At 43.6% G+C, this 21,551-nt stretch overlaps 1 protein-coding gene across 1 annotated transcript in view; it reads left to right on the top strand.

Moving 5' to 3' along the window:
- LOC140237989 (histone-lysine N-methyltransferase 2C-like) overlaps positions 1–21,551 on the top strand; it is a 64,733-nt gene that overhangs the window by 21,800 nt on the left and 21,382 nt on the right. The window contains exons 23-35 of the mRNA XM_072317918.1: positions 316–428; positions 1,061–1,276; positions 1,590–1,710; positions 2,310–2,456; positions 2,772–2,873; positions 3,587–3,821; positions 4,263–4,462; positions 5,202–5,275; positions 7,711–7,761; positions 9,316–9,472; positions 10,294–13,137; positions 13,910–17,935; positions 20,949–21,140. Of these exons, the coding sequence (XP_072174019.1) occupies positions 316–428; positions 1,061–1,276; positions 1,590–1,710; positions 2,310–2,456; positions 2,772–2,873; positions 3,587–3,821; positions 4,263–4,462; positions 5,202–5,275; positions 7,711–7,761; positions 9,316–9,472; positions 10,294–13,137; positions 13,910–17,935; positions 20,949–21,140 (8,478 nt within the window). The remainder of the gene's footprint in view (positions 1–315; positions 429–1,060; positions 1,277–1,589; positions 1,711–2,309; positions 2,457–2,771; positions 2,874–3,586; positions 3,822–4,262; positions 4,463–5,201; positions 5,276–7,710; positions 7,762–9,315; positions 9,473–10,293; positions 13,138–13,909; positions 17,936–20,948; positions 21,141–21,551) is intronic.

Genomic DNA, 21,551 nt, shown 5'->3' on the forward strand with positions numbered 1-21,551 from the left:
CTGTTACTGTACGAGCTGAAATTTTCGCGTACAGATATTTTCGCGAATTGGTCCTTCGAGGACATTTTCGCGTGTTGTTAATTTCGCGGTTGCGAGGGTCTAACTGAACTTAGTTATTTGCGCGTTGTTATTTTCGCGTGTTGTTATTTTCGCGATTCAAAGGCGATTCGCGAAATTCACGAAAATAAAACCACCGCGAAAATTTCAGCTCGTACAGTATTCTGGTACAACAAAACAATAATAAAATAAAAGGAAGGAAAAAAGCATCTACTATTTTGCCTCTTACCAAAAGCCTCTTTCAATCTTATATTTTAGTCCTTCAAAGGACTCATTCACTCGGTGAAGACACTCATTTTGAGAAGGTGAAAAAGAGGAAAAGATCACGGAAGAGAAGCCAGCTTGAAAACCAGTTTCCGTTCTACCTTCAGGTTTGTATTCATATAACTATATATCATGCTGTGTAGTGTGTGCTGTGTTCATTGGCAGTTTAATGATAATAATAAAAAAAGACAGATATTGGCAATGCAATATCAAAAATGGGAACCCCAAAAATGTGAAGAATGTGAGGTATGTTAATCTTGATATAGACTATGACCTCAGTTGACTATAAAGTGTATTAATCTTTAGTGCTGTATATTGCATTCGTGTTGAGCATGGCAAGATCAAGGTCAGTCAGTATGAATTTGTTTTCAATTCTCAAAAGCCACCATTTTGTTCAAGTAACCATTCTTTCCAAACCATTTTAGACATTGCAGGAAATAATTGTCTTGAATAAACTGGGGGGAGGGTACCACTCGTAATGAGTCAGTGGCATTAGATGCCCTTGTCAAAAACCTGTTTTTCCCAATTTTTGTCCATTTTGTGCACATAACCTGCCCTTGTGACAAGGTAGAAAAGATTAGATATTGCCTTTCTGTGCCATACATGGCCTCCTGTCTATCTTTGATATCTTTGTCGTTGATGTTGCTCTCATGTAACCCATCTCCATGACAGATGGATGCACATGGCATGCTCCTACCATCCTAAATACTAAGTTGGACTTAATTTCATGTACAAACAGGAGGCATTTTTCGGCAAGTCATTGCTGGACTCCAGCAAGGAAAAGCAGACTGTGAACACGACCCTTGACATTTCCGACGAGGAGACGAAGCAGCCGCCAGCCCAGGAGCACAAAGACACTGAAATACTGAAAGTCTCTTCTGCTGTCGGCCAGAAATCAACAACAACGGCAACAGGGGGAGACACAAACAAGCAGCCCCAGCAAAATCAGGCAGAGGTGAGAGCACTGGAGCTGTTTTTTTTTTTTTTTTTTTTTTTTTTTTTTTTGTCTTGTGACTTACATATTCCACTTGTAGGTCCTTTTTATTTCTTATCTTTTTCTTTTTCTTCTTTTTGAATTGAATTCAAAGTACCTCAGGAGGTTCATGGGGTACAGATGTTGGGATGGGTATGCATCTGATCAGCTGTGTCTTTAATTTTTTGTTTTATTATTTTACGCCATTGGTTTGCCACTATTGAGTAAGCAGTTTTCAGCGGCTTTTTTTTTTTCTGCACTTTTTTGTAATTAACTTTGTTTTTCTTTCTTTCAGGCGAACAGTGCTGCAGATGGAGCAGGTGATCTCGGGTCTGGTGAGGACCCCCTCAACTTTCTACCCCAAGAGGAGCTCCTGGGAATGCTCATTGGGGATGGCCTGGGCAAAAATGGCGAGAGTGAGTGACAGAAATTACTCCAGTCTAGTCTTACAGAGTGATGCCCAAGTGTAGTGACCTGCTTAATACACCTGTAATATTCTAAATTTTTGCTTAAGGCAAGACCTCGTATCTACAAAATGTCAAATGTTCAGGAGAACAAGTAACAAAACAAAACAACAACAACAACAAAACATGGCAGCTGGAGTACTATATCAAATGGGATAGCCTTTCCTTTGGCATGCCATGGTTGCTTCATTTTTGGGGTAAGACAGCTAGGATTTGGACAGGACATCACTTAAGTGATTACCCGACTATAAATCTAGAAAGCCAGTTTCACCAAAATATGAGATACAAGGTCTTGTCGCGTCCAGCGATAAAAAACTTGTGGATACTCACAACCCTTTTTACAAAATATGAAATTGTTTGATAAAAGAGCCATGTGGTAATCATATGATGAAAAACTCTAATGTGAAAAAACCCCATATAATGTGTAGAGTTTATGTAAAGATCTTGGCAGTTACTGTACTTGCTAGTACTGGGGTGAAATAACAAATGACAGGACATAAGGATAGTATGAACCTGCTGAACTTGTTTGATTGGTGATGTTGGCTTTCCAGGTTTAGACATCGACGGCATCGATGCTGAAGCCCCACAGACAAGTACTGCTGAGCACAATGGCCCAACAACACAGGCTGCCTCAACCTCAGATCACATGAATGACCTGGACTCGCTCCTGTCATACAACCTTCAAATCGTCCCTGATGGTACGTTACATGTCTCTTATGTCCAATTTGAAACTTGTCTGAAACTAGGAATAGCAAGCCTAGTTATATGTCTCTTTGTCTTCACTTCTGCCTGTCAGAAAGATGTAATCCTTTTATGTTACAGTGAAATGTTGCAAAAACAAAGTAAATCAATGTGATAATTGAGCTGTAATTCTTAAATCAATCAAACTTTTGCTCTTGTTTGTCCCATGTACCGATTTCCGTGTGGGTAGCATGTTAAATGTGATCTGTGGTATGTATATCTGGTTTATTACTCATGGCTGGTAAATGTGGTGTGTGTTTGTCCCCTGCCAGATCTAGCACATATAGACAGCAAGGAGGTGGAAGATCTCTTCTCTGGAGTGCTGAGTCCTGAGGGACATCACAATGCTGGGGCTACGAGTACCCCTACACCAGGTAAGGTCATTTCCACTGTGAGTCTAGATAGTAAAAGCCACCAGCAGTCCAGCTGTGGTGGGTATGTGGCAGACAATGACATTGTCCTCTTTTGTTCACGAGGCACAGTTGAGAATGTATGTTTCAATGGTTCAAGCCAAGTGTCACCTTAATTGTAATTTGCCATCGTTGATGGCATGCCAGACCTTACGTTCTTGCAAGTTGTCAGCCTTGTTTTCTTATCTTGGTGCAAGTTCAAGTAATTCAGCAAAGAGAGTTAGTTCTCTGTGCATAAAGTTGGTAGTACATGACTGGGTTGTTTGTGTAGACGGCCTAGATGTTGTGATAGCAAACAAGCGACATACTTGTTGGAGCCTTAAGCTTCTCTGAAAATTATCAGTGCAGAGTGTTCAAAGTATAAAAATGCTGAGGTGAAACATTGACACACCATACATGTTTGATTCATCCCCCCAAACGTATTTACTCATAGACTGTATGTTGTCATTTATCCCTGGCATGAGGGGTCTCTATTTATATCAAAGGCCTGCCAGAAAATCAACCTGTGGAACTTTATGTGCACATATTATATTGTGATGCCAGGGTCACATGTAAATGTCAAGTATTATAAAAATTATTATTACTGCACCATCTTTCTGTTCTTTAACCCATGGAATTAAAAAAACAAAAAAAAAAACAATTTCAAGTAATGTTGTTTCCATTTGATTTGAAAACAGCTGCTGATGGTACAGCCACAACCACAGCTTCGACCGCCCCACAACAATCTCAACAGACCCATCAGGAGGCGCAGCAGCAACAGCCACCACCACCACCACCTCCACCACTGCCACCACAACAGCCGCAACCTCAGCAGCAGCAACAGCAGCCACCGATGCAGAAACAGACATTGCCACACCTGCCCCTGACACAACAGCTTGTACAAGCTGCTACTGTTGGCCACCCGGTTTCCAGGTAAGCACTCATCTTTGTTGATTTGTTGATGTCAACTGAACAGGACGTGGAATTGTACTTCAACCCATACATGCTTTGTTTGCCTATGGACATGCACTCTGCAGTGCTTTCTTTGCGGAAAGGCACGGATGTCTTGAAACGAGTTGCCAGTGAATAGAGATTATCTAATCTCTATAATCCCTATGGCCTTCTTAGTTGACCAAGGCACAATGCTATGCTTGAATAGGTTAGCTAACTATACAACTAGATCAAGTTGAGAGGGATTACTGAATGCTTATGAAAAAGCTCTTCAAGGGAAGCTTAGTGCCTGGGCACATGAAGGATTAAGAAACAAAAACAGAAACGACTTGGATCTGCTGCTGGTGCACCTACATTTAGATGAATTTTTCTGATAGGAATTTCTGATATCAATCTTGTGGCATTGTACTCCCCTCCTCCCAGCCCCGCCTTCAGTCCTGATTTCGCTGAGCCCCCAAGCCCATGGTCCAGTGGGGCAGGGGACGGAGACAGCGAGACGCTGTCCTACAATCAGCGCAACATCAAGAAGTGGGAGAAGGATGAACCGCTCGGCGACCAGGCCACCATATCACCAGTGCTCTATGCAAACATCAATTATCCTGACCTGAAAAAGGACTTTCCAGGTGACACTTGATTGTTTGTCCCTCATTTCAAACTTTGCCGTTGCATATTGACACTATTACTTCACATCTCTGATGTCCATTTCAACCATACTTTTATATCTTGCTGGTAACCTGATGCTTTATGTGTAAAATTGAGACCTTTTCTGAGTGTAAAACGCAAACTGGGCCAAATGCGCGGCCACTTTTAGTCTGGCTTCCAGACCCTCTGCCCTTACTATTTTGCTGTTCAGGATATTAACCCCCTCAACGTCGAAAACTAGTATAGTTTAAGGTGGTTTTGTCCTGCAAAGGATTTTTCCTTCGGCAAAGGCCTTTGCCCGAACGGCGACTACGTCGCCACGGAATCCAGTTGGCAAAGGGTCTGAAAACCAGACTATACCAAATTGCGTTTGTTAACAAGCAGAGAGCCACTACAACAAAATATTGAAAGGTTTGAAAGAAAAGCCCAGGCTGAGCCCCGCACTGTAAACGGACAGAATTGCGGGGCACAGCCGCGGCTTGGCCACGGCTCGGTCCAGCCCCGCACTGTAAACGGGGTCTTGCATGTGTACCGTATATCTACTATTTTGCCTCAATATCTTGGGGGGGGGGGGGTTTAAATGAAACTCATGTTCATCGTTGTGTGGCACATATTGATTATTCTGCTGCATGTCTGGTATCAAATTGTGCAACTTTCATGATTTTTTTTTATCCCTCAGTCTTGAGGTTGATTTCTCTTCTCATTACCTCTCTATTTCAGATTGGCCATCACGTGCTAAGCAGATCGCCAAACTGTGGAGAAAAGCGGGCTCGTTGAACAAGAAACCATTCCTGGTGAGTTGAAAATTGTTTGCTCCCTTTTGTCCCAGCCGAGTTGGAATGTAAATCTCAGTCGACAGCTGAGAAGACCAAAACCCTTCCTTCCCATCCTAATCACTGTGAGTGCGCGCGTGTGTGTGTGTGTATACATGTGCACTTCACCTGTTACATTCCAAAAAAAAAAAAAAAGGACATTCATGGCAACATGCAAACCCTTGTGCAGTGCAAAGCAGTTTTTACCAGTGTGTGTATGGGATGTGATGTTGAATATGTTACAGATATAATATGAGTGTTGTCGGACTAATGCTTCTTAGTTTAGGCCTGGGTAACAGCTCTTTCAGTAGATATGTATATTTTAACTGTTATGAGGAGAAAACCTGTGTCTGACACTGCAGTTCTCAGTAGCAAAAAAACAAAAAACAAAGATAGAAAGGTATTGGCAGATCATATATGTGGCATTGCTTTACAAGCATGTGCATGTATGAAAAATACTGTAAAGACAGAAATTTTCGTGCATTTCATGTGACCTTGGAACTAGCGCAATATTAAAAGTGTGCAAATTTTTTGTTTGATATATAGGTAATACTGTTTTAGATACTGATTCCATGGTATTAGAGACACGTGAAATTCATCTTTGACCTGGCCGAGCACGACAAATTGCTGATGAAAATTTCCGCTTTTACAGTGTGTACTAGGTGTTACAAAAAACATTTCCCACTTTTGATCCTTAATAGTTCAAAAACTATAATATCAGATAACACTGACATTGATGTGAACAATAGCTGGATAATGTAGAATTTTGTTGGAGGCAATTTCAAAATGACAGCATAGTTCAGTTTCATTACATTAAACATTAATTTTTCAGTTAGGTGTCAGATTTTGCTCTATTTTCAACCCTCTGTACAAAACTTTAACTTTGCACAGAAGTCAATTGGTTTGTATGGGAGTGTGTAGTTGACACCCAGACAATGGTCCTGGACAAAGACTAGGATTTGAATGCTCACTATTTATTCATGAGAAATTCCACTATCACAGCTAGTCTTTATTCATTCTGAAATGTGGTGTATGCAAGCATGTGGAAACGTGTGCTTACTTTTTTCATGTGCATAAATTTCACCCTTCGCTAGGAATTCAGACTAGCAGTGCCCAGGGCAATCCATCATGAATAATTAATAAAGCATTCATGTGCCTTGGAGCAGAGAGAGCTCTGAACGGGTGATATCCAGGTCCATTGTTCAGGGTTATTGTAAGTACACACTCACATGCACATCATTAGTTCCTGTGTAAAGTTCAGGTTTTGTACGGAGGGTTAAAATTTGACCAAAATCTGGAACCTACCTTTGAAATTAATCATGGATTTCATGAAACTTATATATGTTTTCATATTCAAATCACCTCCAACTAAATTGTACACTATTCAGCTATTACTCATATCAATGACAGTTTTATCTGATATATAGTTTTTGAGCTATTAAGCATCAAAAGTGGGAAATGTTTTTTGTAACACCTAGTACTTTATGTGGCTGAAATCAGATACATTATTTTCTAGCCTTTGTCTACATGCTTGTGCAAGACACACAGCATCACATATTGTTTCTGAAAGGAAGCACATACAGCATCATACTTACAGAAGAGATTAAAGATAGAATCACATTAGGCCTAAGTTAGTTTCCTTTTATGTCTTTGTCCATTAAAAAAAAAAACAAAAAAAAAAACACACTCTTCATTGCCATCGTAAATGAAGAAACTCGGTCTTCAGTGTGTCTTTCAAAATGTGGAGGAAAAATTTTCTTAATTTCTTTTCTTTTTCAGCATTCTGTTGCCAACTTGTTACATTCTCCATCAAGGCTATGTTACATCATTCACAAAGGAGATAACTAAATGAGAATAACACAAACAATTATCTAGTCAAAGCCCTTGATGCATCAGTTTTGTTTCTTCTATTTTTTCCATAATTAGTGGCAAATATTTATCAGGGGAATATAAATTTCTGACATGGCACATCAAGTGGCCAGTGGCAGAGACCAAATTCATGAGGTTTGCTCCAATTCCCCAGGCCAGGCCAATTGCTTCTTGTTGACTATTTGCATGACAAAACCCAATGTGTATATTACCATACGGCAAAAAGCTGTTGTGCTGTATTTGAGTTTAGTTGTCTATACCAGTCCACCTATTCCATTGTATGTTGCTTGAGTCAACAGCTTCATTTCCTGTATTACTATCTTCAGTTGCGACACCATTTCCCCCTTCCCCCATCAGAATCCCCTTACATGTTCATAATCACTTGTGCCAACAAGGCGCTTATTGGCTCCAACAAAAGACACGTATGCATCTTAGCAGGTGTTGCCCATGTACGGAATGTAAACTATCATGCATGTTCACCAGCAACCATTGTGATAAGCATGTGCCGGCTCTCGGCTCCCCCACTTTTTTTCCCCTCCCCTTTGCAGCAACGGGCCCGGGAGAACCGAGCATCGCAGCGAATTAAGGAATCCCAGAAGGTATGCCTACTTCACTCTGTCCAATTCACATCCCTTCTTGCTCTTGCTCCATGGCTCACCTCCAAATTCCAATGCCATCTTCATGATAATGCCCATGTTGCTGCTGTTGGGCGCTAATTCCAAGTGTTCAAAAGCTTAGAGCAGGCCTTGTACAAGTTTCATGCTGTTGAAATGTGTCATTGAAGAACATGAAGAGCAAACTTTCATCACAAATCATTCGTCAGTGCTAGTAAATTTTCCTTAGATGCCAAACTATGTCCCGATTATTCTCACTCTTCTGCATGTTTGGGCAATGAGAAAGCTATAATGGACATGAATTATATTGACATTTTTTTTATGTGTTACATTATGCATGTAGAGTTGTTGACTTTGATGGTGCAATCACACAATTTTTTACCCAGCATATTTCAGTGTTCATTTACCTTTTTCCAGTCTATCATAAAATATTCAGTGCATGTGCCAATGCTTAGTGAGTTGCATTCTGTGACTGTGAAGCAATTTCTACAATCCTTTGTCTTGTTCCCCTTAGAACAGACTCTAATAATTTGGTTGTATGACAAACACTAGTATCAAGAGATTCTTGATTTGACGCCTCCGCCACGAAGTGTTGCTGGAGGCATTATGTATTTTTGTTTACCATCCGTCTGCCTTTCCACCTGATCGTTTTCGCCCGTAATTATGAGCTGAATAACTTAAAGACTGAGGTATCCAGATGGCATGAAGTTGTGCCTATCAACTCTTGGGTGCGCATGCTTAAGGTCAATGGTCAAAGGTCAAGGTCAAATTCTTGAAACTTCACTATTTCTCCCATATCTATGCTTCAAGGTTTTTTCATGAAACTCTATGTATTCATGTACAGTGCTCAAATCATACCCCCGGGTCTGAGGACCTCTCTACACCACTTTTTTGAACACCTACACGTAGATTTGTTTGTGTGCATTGTTTTAGACAATACACCTTAGCCTGCCGCAGACCCGTGACCAGTCATTTACCCTTTATCAAGTTCTTGTCATTGACTTACAGCATCTTAATGAACCATGCATCATTAAAGTTTTTTTTCTTCTGATGAATATTAGGCTTAATGACTCTTGGGAGACTTTTTATTTATCTGTATGAAGTTACCCGTTTCTGGCATATCCATAGTTTTATATCCAGAAAGCTTAATTAAAAAAATATTTGCATATTTGTGTGTGTGCTCATGTGTGATAGAAATATTTAAATATCTTGTAGAGGAGGAAGGAAGGTACTGTACCAAATGTCTTTGGTTAGTGATAATTGTCATAGCCATCACTATAGGGATTGATAATGGCACTGTACGAAATGTATGAAGTCCTTGGACATCAGGTTAATTATACCAATTTAAGTGTTGTGCTCGTTTCAACAGAAACGAACCAAATGGACAAAGGGGCAGGTAGTCACAGCTAGCCAGCTGGGCATTTCAACTCCCAAACTGATTGCCCGTTGTTGAGATGTGCTTGAGAGTAAATTCAAAATCTTTCAAGCAGAGATCTTTTGTGACAGTTGAAATGTTAAGTGTTCATATCTGTCTCGCAGGTGAACCAGCAGAAGCGCCACAAGTCTGACAGCAGTCTCACAAGTCCAACACCTGACGCAGCCAATCTGCGGCAGGCTCAGCCACCGTCCACACCTGCCTCTCAGCCCCAGCCTAGCCCACAGTCCTTGCCGGGAACCCCAGTGTCTCCTGCTACAGGTACGTATGAGTGCAAAATGTAGCAACCTTCCTGTCTAGTTAGTACTTACTTTGGAAAGAAAGCTGCCTCGATTTATAGTTTCCCTGAATCACGATGAACAGATTGGTCCAAAAGAACCTTATTGCTGTGTAAATATGTTCCTGTTTTTATTAGATACTTGGGATTAGCTACTCCATTGGAGTAAAACAATAATCATTATTATGAAAACCGAAAACCATTGTTAGTGAATTTACATCGAGAACTGATTTCCTATTCCTCCAGTGTTCATGATGAAAAGAAGTTTTAGCTGATGGGAACATTATTTCTTACTTGCCTTTTGAAGATTGCTTCTTGTGTGTATTATATTACATTTTTTGGAAAGAAAACATTTCTCTTTAGAAGAGTAAAATTACACGAATTTCCGAGACACACACCAAAACAGTAAATGCTGTACAAAGTGCAATGATTGCATCAACATTGCCACATAGCCATTTTTTTGTTGTTGTTGTCTGGTTATGTTTTTTGTTTGTGTCAATACAGCAGAAAATTGGTATGCCATCCAAATATTGTCAAATTATTTTATTATGTTTCAATGCAAAGACTGCTAATCTTTGATAAACTTTCTAAACTCTACTACGGGCCACTTTTGCATGTACAGATACTGTCTCATGGGTATATTCATACCTTTGTGCCATATGCTGAACAATCATGGGTACCTTGTAGTGTTTTAAATTGTCCATTTTCCTACATTTTCAACAGATATCTGTTAGTTTGCCTTGTGGCTGTATGTATACACAAACACAATTCTAACCCATCGCTATATCATTACTTACCTATGCAGACATGCCACATTCCAGTTTGGTGAACATTAACGCTCGGGGGATGTCAGGTCACGGCAGTCTTCCTGTTCACATGTCAATCCCAGCCCCGTCACCTGCTGCCATGAACACCGATTCCATGCCTCAATCCCCTATGGTGGCCCAGCCTCCCAGCGTACATCTTCAGCAGACCGGCACTGCAGCCCCCAGCATGCTGCCCGGCCGGTCTCCTCACCCAGGAGAAATTGATCACGGAGGAGGTGGTACTGTCAATGCACACTCTCACCAGCTGGTGTCCTTGATGGCAGGGCAAGGAGTGCCCCAAGTCCCAGCCACGGAGCATCTTCCTGTTTCCAACAATCAGTCCATCATAGACAGACTCCAATCTCCTGGGATGCCACATGGGCCGGTCTCACAGCAGGTGCCACCTGTGGTTGGAAATATGTCTCCTGGGCATGCAGTGATGCAGACGGACATGCCACTCCCGTCTCCACAACAGGCTCCATTCCTTCAGAATCCGGTATTTCCAGAAGGCAGCAATGGCCCCAATTTTCAACCCGCTGCTCCCCCTGTGCAAGAGAGGACTGTTGTGGCAGAGGGCAGCAAGCATGCGCAGAGGCAGCACATCAGGGAGCTCCTAGTGCGTCAACAAGAACAGAGAAGGAAGCGACGCGAGCAGCAACAAATGCAAAATCAAAATTGGAGTGGAGAGGCACATCAGCGACCACCCCCTCCGTATCCCCATGGGTCCAGTGTGTCTACAGATCAGGTGCCACCAATTGCTAATAGTGATCAGGTGAATTCATTTCCCAGTGCTCCCAGCACACCAAGACCTGCAGATGGGCAGCAGGTATATATTGGACAAAGAACTCAAGCTCCATTCTCTGCAGGGCAAGAGCAATTTCATGTTGGTCAGGAGCAGACAGATGAGTCTTGGCGGCAGGGGCTCTTTCCTGCTGGACTGTCAAGGAGAGGCAGTGATGCTGGGAATCGACCTCCTGGTCCGGGACAATTCATTGAGCTTAGAAGATTTGAGCAAGGAGTTCGACTTCCAGTGTCTGCCCCCTCACCTGTCCCAAGACCAAGAAACATTGGAGCCCTGCTTCAAGAAAAGATTCATCACAGAGCAATGATTTCTCAGCAGAGATCGTCCATGGGGTCAAATTCACTTGACCCATATGATCACCTTGTCCGGCAGTCTCATAGCAGGCCACCAGCACCACGCCAACTTCCCCATCAGAATTTTGCCAGTAGACCACCCATGATGTCACCCATTGCAGATCACCCAGGTCAGCAAGCGCATATGTTCCCACAGCACAATGCTCCTTTCCCTGCCCAGAATGCAAATCCCATGCAGAGCCAGTCTGGTCGCATTCACAATGCCATTTCCAGTCAGCAACCATCAGGAGTCCCAGGGGAACTGCACCTGCCTGCAGGTCAGGACCCTGCCATGACACCACAGCAGGAAGACCATGATGCCCAACTGGAAGACCTTCTACTTTCCGGAGAATTCAGTCTCATCGACTTCGCTGGCACTGATTTGGATACCAACAAGCACTCTGCAGAAAACCAGCAACTCTTCAAAGACTTTGGGTTGAGTGACGAAGCTGTAGATGAAGGTATGAGCTCTGCACCAGCCCTGAAGGATGGAGAAAAACCTCAAGACACAGCTGTTGGTGCAGTCTCGGATAACCATCAACTTCAAGCAAATTCCACAGAGCAATCCCTGTCTGATAGCAGACATGGAAATCCCTCAGATGAGTCTGTTGCTAGGGGCACACCAGTGAAAACTGTAGGTGAGCAAGGGGGATCTGAGCTGCATACTTCAAAGATGCTGACAGGAGAAGATAAAGGTGCAGTAGCAGTGAACAAGGAATCTGCTGCACTGAAAACTTCAATGCAGGGTGAACAGTCTTCACAAGGACTTTCTGTAAATCATGCCCCCAAATCCCCTGGTGGCTCAGCTGTAACCATTAGAAAGGATGGAGGCAATGTTGAGCTGCAGCAGAGTCAGCCTGACAAAGCAGGGTGCTCTGCAGAGGAAAGCAGTGCTATGAATGCTACTGATGGGTCTGGAGAAACTGTCAAAGCCAACGGTCTCACGAAAAATTCAACAAATGCAAGTGCCACTAAGACTGTAACGTCAGAATCTCTATCATCAACCCAATCAAAAATGAAAACAGAGACAGAAGAGGTAAAGTCAGAGTGTCATCAAAATAGTGAGACAGCATTGGCACAAAAAACAGCTGGTTCTGTTGAAGCTAATCAGTCGGTTGTGAAACCCGTAATTGAAAGTGTCGCATCAGTTCATTTGTCCGAGGCAGTCAAAGCTGTCAGCCAGAATCCTTCAGCAGGTGGAGAAGTCACACCTGCGGCGTCATCACATGTCAGTCAGATTGCGTCTAGCAGTAGCCAAGTGGCAGATCAAATCCCAGTTGTGACGCAAATTCCGAGTCATGTGACAAGTAACCAGACTAACAGTACTTCTCAACCGGCATCCACAAGTGCTTCACTTGGGTTTGACAACCCAAACCCTCAAACTGTCACAGCACAGACTCCGCAACAACAGCCTGTCCCAGCAGAGACGCAAACATCAGCGGCAACTGCTGCAGTAACTACTGGGGAAAGCAGCACAGCTGGAGCTTTACGAAGGCCTACCCTGCTCCATGAGCAACCCCTACTCCTGCAAGATCTGTTGGAAAAAGAGAAACAAGAACAGCAGAAACTAAATCAGCAAAAAGGACAGCCATCTCTTGCAGATGCAGCAAGTGTGGTAAAGGGTGATAACAAGAACAAGAATTCAGACCTTTTTATGGACAACATGGATCTGGAGAGGTTGCAAGCAGAGGCAAAGATGATTGCCAAAGGTAAGGCTGTTCAGATCCATACATGTTATCCATTAAGTCTTTTCCTCTTTCATTTACTTCTTAAAATGATGGTATAGTGTAAGTGGAGATGAGGATTTGGCTTTTCACTTTTTGCGAAATACCATGAAACCACTTATAAATAAAATTGTACAGAGCATGCCATTCTAAGAGCAATTCAAAGGTTATTTGATGAATATCTATTATGGAATGGCTGAGACATCCAAAAACAAAGTACAACGAAGTGATCGTAATAAAAGGTGGGTCCCACCTTTAAGTAAAATTGCTCTCTTATGGATATCTCAGCTATTTCAAAACCAATTTTCATCAAATAATCGTTGAATTCCTATTGGAATCACATGCTCTTTCACATTTCGTGAGAGGTTTCTCATTATCTCAACAAAAAAAGTAAGAAACCTGAAGTTAGGGCGCAACCGGAACTATACAATCCCTTTCAAATTGAGGACTCTTCAAATATGACAGTTTTTCAGACAGGACGACTAGCTAGTACACATAAAAATGTTTACACTTTCATGAAGCTTTTATTTGTGGTCATAGTGAATTCGCTGATTCTAAATATTCTCTTCTTAGTGTCTGTATGCTTCTTAGCTACTGGCACTAATTGTGTTAATTTTTATGTTTGTGTGTGTGTGTAATGGATACAAAAGCTTTTTTTTTTTGTTTAAGGAAATGGCAGTATACTAAACAAAGGTAAAATACATGTGGTTCATAGATTTTTTTCTCTCTCTTTGTGTTCATGTCTTCCCCTATTCAGACGCTGAAGACTTTACCATTAAGCCACCTGGTCCTCATGCACAGCTTCTCCTGGCAATGAATCGTCAGTATCAGGTACAGATGCAACGTCAGATAGCTGAGCAGCAGCAGCAGCAGCAGCCAGTGGTGCAGGGGATCCCTCCTGCCTCACCAGGAATGAGACCTCCCCGGACTCCACAGGCAGGAGATTTCCATGGTGTAGACCTCCTCAAGGATCCACTGAGGAGCAATAACGCTGATCTTTTCAAGCAGGCTCCTCAGACACCTCAAGGAGCCCAGGGAATGCCAAATATGAATGCCCATGGTCAAGAAATGGGACCATTCTCCCCCAGCCATCCCCAGATGCAAGTGTTCCCACAAGGCCCCAGATTCAATGCTCATGATGGTATTCAAGCACACCCCAGCCCAGGCCCCATATCTCCAATGTCCTCAGTGCCTCAGAATCACTTTGGCATGAGACCTAGAGGACCAATGGTGGTGCAGAATCCAGGCATTGGAGGAAGGCCTCCTATGCCGGGGTCTGGGATGCATATGGCAGGAAGTCATCCTGGAGATCAAATGCCAATGCATGGCATGCCCAGATTGCCTGGTCCAGGATCTAGAATGGGAATGCCTATGATAAACCGTATGCCAGGCCAACCTCAGTCTCATAACTTCAGATTCCCAGGGAGGTTCATATCCCCGAATATGCAGCGTATGCCATCTCCGTTTTTCAATATGGCTATGGATGGGATGTCTCAAGCAATGTTGAACATTGACCCATATGACAACACAGAGGACAAAGCACCAGAGGACACTAATAGCTCAGAGTATGAGGAATGGATATTTAATAAGGACAGGAAGCTGCAATTCAAATTGAAATTCTTTGAAAATGAGGTGGGCAAGGAAAGGAAAAAGAAGAAGGCCTTGACATCAAGACAACGATCCTGTAAGAAAAATAACAAGCAATTTCCAGAAAGTGACAGACTTGAACTCGAGGCAGTGCAGGGAAGGCATTCAAAGCAGCAAAAGTGTCTGGAGAATGTTCGCAAACAGCAGAGACAGCATGCAATTCTATTGCAAGAATTCCGCATGAAGCAACAACAAAAGATGGCACCAAACCATTCACCACTTGGTCATCACAATGCTGTGATGCCAGGCATGATGTCTCCGCAGGGTCTTATGATGCAGGGCCAGGGGCAAAACCCTGGCATGCATAACCCCATGATGGCAGGTCAACAGCCAACTCTCGTTCCACCTGGTGGAACCTCACCAAATGTACCACCAGATGTATTGATCAATCAGGGAATGTCTATACCGTCCCCATCCCCTTCCTTAATGCAAGGACCACATGCTGGCATGATGCAGGGTGGTGCCCCTCCAGGACAGATGATGCGTCAGATGACCCCACCTATCCCACATCCAATGAGGTCACCAATAACAGGTGAGAGAGCTCCATTCCCTGTGAGGTCAGGTCAACAGTCGCCAATGATGCATGGTCAGCAGATGATGCCGGGTGTCAATCAAGGGATGGTGGTCATGCCAGGACATGGGAGTCCAATGGTTCCAAACTCAGCAGAGCAGTCTCCTGTTAACCAACACATGCACATGATTCAAGGAAATGGACACATGCCTCAGTCATCACCAATGATGACTAATAGCCAGCCATCCCCTCATCTACCAGGTAGCAACCCACAGACACCGCTGATGCCTGGTAGCAAACCTCCGACCCCAATGATCCCCATGAATAGTCCACAGACTCCTAGTTTGCCTGGTACCAATCAGAGTGGCATGCTGCCAGGTGGAAGTCAGCAGATGAGCATGGTACGTGGAGGAAATCAGCCACAACAACAGCCCATACAACCATCCCAGCAGTCACCCATGTCACACCCAGTGCACCCAGGTAGTGTTGGCCCTTCTCCTCAACAGCAGTCACCAATGGCCGTTCAGTCACCCATGGTTCCTCAATCTCCAATTCTTCATGGCGGCCATCAGTCACCTGCAGTCTCATCAGGCCAACAACAGTCTCCTATGACTCAGCAACAGTCACCAATGCAAAATAGTGAGCGGTCACCAGTTGGATCCACTTCTCATCAGTCACCGGTTGTTACCCCAGGAGTTGCATCTCCTATGGTTCCCCCTGGTTCACAGTCACCCATGGGACCACCTGGTGGTCAGTCCCCCTTGGTGCAGCCTGGTCAGCAGTCCCCAATGATTTTATCGGATCAGCAGTCTCCAATGGTACCGCAAGGACAAATGCCTGCATCAAACAGCAGCCATCCATCACCAATGATGCCACCTCCGTCTCCCATGATGATCCACCCTGGTCAGCAGTCACCTATTTCAGCATCCAATCAGTCTGCACCACATCAGCCCAATACTCAGGTTGGAATGAAGTATGCTGGGAGTCAGAGTGGAACAGCAATCCAGTCCCCCCTCAATTCTCCAGCAGCAGGAAAGGGCATGCCTCTGCAGTCCAGCACAGACAAGCGAATGCAAATCAATATTGGACATGACAATAACCCATTTAGTGAAACATTCCAGCAAAGGGAACGGATGGAAAGGCTTAGAGAGCAGCAAGAAAGACAGAGAATACAGCTTGCACAAGAGCTTGAACATGTTCGAGCAATGCAAAGATTGGAGCAACAGCAGATGAATGCAGGACCAATTGTAAATCAAGCCAGACTTCCTGTACCACAACAACATGGTGCAGTTGTCCCATTTGGTCAGCAACAGAATCCAGGAATGTCCCCTGGCCATGGCCCGCAAGTACATGGCGGCCCCATGAGCATTCGACCTCCTTTCCCATCACCGCAGCATCAGATGACACCTCCAGTGCAGTCACCAGTTCAGTCTCAGTTTACTAGAGATTCAGCTCAACAGGGTTTGATACCTGGGCAAAGCACAACACCAACAACTGATGGCTTTCCCATGCCCCCAAGTTATCCAGGAATGCAAACAAAGGTGACAAAATCGAAGAAGAAGCGAGTCAAAAAGAAACCTAGTGATTCCTTCAGTGCCCCGCCCACTCCACTTCCCCCCACTTCCCTTCCTACATTTGATGAAAATGCAGTGTTGGCAGCAGTTGGACATACACAGGAAAAGAGTAGCATGATGCTAAGTGTCAAAAACATACTGCAGCACACTGCCCCAGGAAGCGCCACTCACCAGGCATTGCAGTCCATCATGGCGAATGATCCCACAGCCAACGTTGATCTCACCAAGCTCCAGCAGAGCCAAGCTATGCTTATGATAGGAGATATCAATGCAAAGGAAGCCAAAGATGGCTTATCGAAGAGCAGCCAGAATCAACTGCTGAAGCAGCTTCTACAGGGTCCCTCAATTTGTGCTGCTGGGCTGAAAAGCATGATTGGCAAGGCATCGGTTCCAGGTCAGGCAGACCTGGAAAAGCCCAGTGCAGGGACAGGAAATGTGGATTCTGTTCTAGGGCAACCACGTGATGAGATATTATCTGAAGTGCATGATGAGGACGGCCCCATTAAGTTAACATCGGAACAGCAGAAGCAGCTTGAAATCATTGAGCAGCTGCCCTACGTTAAAAAAGATGGGAAACCTGCAGAAAATGACCACCAGATGCTGCTGGAGATCCACAGGCAGGGAAAGATAGATTACTCTCTGTCTGTTGCCAAAGAAAAGGCACCTACACCTGGGCCACCTCCCACGTCTCCACTGCCAGTGAAGCACAAGCACAAGGAAAAGAAGAAACACAAGGAGAAAAAGTCCAAGAAGAACAAAGAGGGTCGCTATTCTTCAGTCGAGGAGTTGATGTCAGCCCTAAAGCAGATGCCGGTATTGCAACTGTCAGAGCCAGAAGTTGGCATCAACTTTTCTTTGTGCCCTCTCTTTGGAAGTGGCACTGCCAACGGCTCCACCCGTCTACGTGGCGCATTTGGACATGCCATCCTTGATGGGGTGCCGGACTTCTACGACCACCTCAGCAAAGGTTCACCAGACAGCAAAGTCAAGCTTCCGCTCGGTGTTGTGAATGGACCCACTGCTTTGACGGAAGTCAGTCGCAAAGGACAAGGTGAGTAAAAAAAAAAAAATTCTTCCCTTAAAAGTAGCAACTACTGCACTGCATCATTCTTAATTGCAATGTGGCACTATCAGTTTATGCCCAGGATATTTGCATTATGGTTGACCTATAACATATTCACAGCACTTCACCCACATATTCGCTGATACTTGTTAATCTCAACAAGCTTTGATCACCAGTCTCAAGTGGCAAGGTAGACCCAAATTTGACTTAGCAGTAAACCGTAGCCTTTTCTGCAATTTCAAGAAGGAGTTTCCATCTGCAATGTCTGCAGTACTGATTTCAAGGATATATGGAGTCAACACAAATCAAAAATGCAAAATCAACATACACTTCAAAGCCATTTGGGTGTGACAACATAATGGTTGGCAGCTTTCTATATTTCTCAGGAGTGTTTCATTGGACAATATTACTGATTGTGTGGTAACAACTTTTGAACATTGCGTTATAACAGATAGATTGAGGGAGATTTCAATTGAACATGATCATAGAACTTACAGAGTTGTTGTTAGCTAAATTTACTAACTCTCAAAGTTGTTTATCAGAGCTGCCTTTGTTGCACCGTGCATTCTGCAATGGTTACCACAATGCTATCATAAGGTAATATTTTCTGTATGTGTTACATTTGCCAAGGAGCAGATGAAAAGGGCAGGTTAAGCCAGGAAGAATTTATTTGACAGCGCAATGTGGGAGTTTTAGAGCGTATTTTACTTTAAACAAGATAGGAAACAGGTGTTTTAACTACACCCCTCCCCCTAAAAGTTTATATTAAATGTTGACTGGAGTTATTGGAACTTAAGGTCGCATTGATGTGTGTTTTGCATGAACAAAGTGCATCTTTCTGATTGCACAGGCTTTCATGGCAATATAGGTCATATAGACCTATTTTTGTTTATTCATTTATTTAATTATTCATTTTTTCCCCCACTGGATCAGTTGATTTTTGATGTATTGGCCTAATTGTGAAAATGGAAAAATGCAACCGTGATGCACCTTGTTCCGTGTCAGCTTGTTGAACGGCTTTGTGGAAGATGTCAATGACACTGATTTAGTAAAACACTACCTAAAATTCCATGTTTTCCCAAGTTTACAGGCAAGAAAGTCTACTAAATGGAAATCAGTGTGATATTCACTTCCACCAAGTTCTTATTCTGCACTGCATGTTTGCAGTTTAAAATTACATGCCTCAAGGTAGATTATGAAGTGGTTATTCTTTGCCGCAATCTGCCACTGAAAAGCACTGCTTCCCATTAGCACTACCTTTTGGCATGGCCTCGTGGCTGTGAAAGAGACTATCTGCGAGAGAACGGGTGAACGTGAGACCGAGCGGCACAGCCGCGAGGCCTTTTGAAACCTGACATGAATCAGCGACTGCATTGCTCACCACGTCGTCGCATCTAATGAATACGCATAAGTATGCATTTCGGCGGCTCGCTCATCCGTAGCTGCCTGCATTGCCAGTGCAGTGTTGACACGTCCCGGTAGCATACCAGCTGTGCTCTGACTCATGAATATATGAATAATTCATATTCGCCTTCGTCGGGAGGTGGTAGGGAAAAAAACCCAGGTTTCAAAAGGCCTCGTGGCTGCGCCACTCGGTCTCACGTTCACCCGTTTCTCGCAGTTCTCGGTGTGGCGAGTTAGTCTCAATCTTTAACCACGAGGCCTTGTCAAAAGGCTACATTAGCACAAGCTTTTATCTGTGTGGGGAGGGGTAGAAAAAGCTGTGTACATTGTGTGGGGATCACAGGATGATGATGATGAATGGGAGATTCTAGAAGTGTGCATTTAAACATGTGCAGCAGAAGGGAGATGGAACAGTGAATTTGATGTTTTCAGCATGCTTTACACACTGAATGTTGCCACCTTCCCCCCGAGCCCCGTTTCTTGCTATATCCCAGTCCATGCTTGCTGTCGGAGTAGCCACACTGTAAAGGCTGGAACATTTGTTGTTACACCTATTATGTGTTACTAGCCATTGTGCTTTAGATGAAAAGAAAAAAAAAATTACAGATTTTGTGTGTGCGTAATGAGTTCTTGCAGATGTGCTTTAGCTTTGCGATCTAGGATAGGATGTCACAAGATGACCTATATGCTGGGCTGCAACATGCCGGTTGCAGATACAGAATTATAGGGGAAAGAAAAATAAGGAAGCTTTTACTTTTTTTTCGGGGGGGGGGGGGGGTTGGAGGGGGGAGGGTAGTCTTATGGGATATTGTTAGGTCCAAAATTATTGTCAGAATTAGTGTGCTCTTGTAGGTCAAAAAGCTGCTAGTATGTGAATGACAGAGCTCTGAAATATTGAAAGGGGAATAACGATATATGCCGGGGTAAAAAGGGAATTGATTGGATAATAAAAGATATATGCAAATTTCAGAGATCTAGAGCCAAGGTATGCAGAGACAAAAGGAAGGGAGAAAGATGAAAAGGAATGAATGTTTGTTAGAAGGACACATATCAAGCTATGAATGTTATGATCATTTATGGCCATTCATGAAGTGAGTGGCATTACAGTTGGCTAGAATTTGGATCATGTGAGTGATAATATTTGCCATTATCAAAATTATCAATCCGTTGAGAGGAACAAAGCAAAACTTGACAAGAAGGCAGTAGGAGCTTTATAAGAATCAGTTTGTATCAGCTCATTTAAAAGTTATGACTGGTGGATGCCACTGGAGAAGGGAACCAGCGTATATGTAAAATCCTACAGAAAGAACGGTTTGGTGTCAGCATTGCGTGATCAGGTGTTTTTATCACAGATGTTGACAGTTATTTACCTCTTCTTGAGGTGGGGAAGGTAATGATATTGTCAGTGTTTCGATGTGCCTCAAGCTGGAAAAAAAAAAAGAAGGAAAAAGAAACTGTGACTGTGTGCACTTTTTTGTGTGTCTTTTTTTTTTTTTTTTTTTTTTGCGTGTAGCTTCAGAAACAAACCAAAAAGCAGTTGACAAAATGTGATGTGCTCTTGAGTGGTGCATGCATCCTCTTGCCCCCCTTTCCTCAGCCACCACCACCACCACCATCACCACCACAGTTCAAAGTTCAGAGGTCACTGTCCTGACAGGTGATGAGGTCATGCGAGAGATGCAGGCACACCAGCGCACAATCACACGCACCATGAACCATGCGTACAGTGGGGCAGGGGGACACCTCTTGGCTGGCCTGCCCACCCCGCCGCCCTCCACTAACTTGCAAGGTGAGGCTGCAGTCCACTTGTGCAAAATTGTGCTTTCAGAGCAGAAAAGCGGCAAAAAAAAGCAGAAAGCAGTGACACGCACACAAAAAAAGGTTTGAGTTTTCAGCTGTCCTGTTTGGTGTTGCGCTGTGTCTCTGTTTACATTTATATATCCCCATATATCTGCAGCTGCCATTTATTACCTCCCCATTTGTTGTGCCAAGTTTGTGCAAGCTACTCACTTCTGTGGAAAAGGGCTATTTCGTCATTGTCTTTGCCCTAACCTCCAGTCTAACGCAACCTCGTGAGCTTTGTCAACATCAGAACTATTATGTTACATGGTTGTGTCCTATTTCCACTCCCTAAATATGTGGTGGTTTGTGTACTTTTTGTCACTGTGGTCAGGTGGATGTCTGAGCCAAGGGGTTTGCT

This window comes from Diadema setosum, chromosome 14 (assembly GCF_964275005.1).
Source record: "Diadema setosum chromosome 14, eeDiaSeto1, whole genome shotgun sequence".
NCBI classification, from domain to species: domain Eukaryota; kingdom Metazoa; phylum Echinodermata; class Echinoidea; order Diadematoida; family Diadematidae; genus Diadema; species Diadema setosum.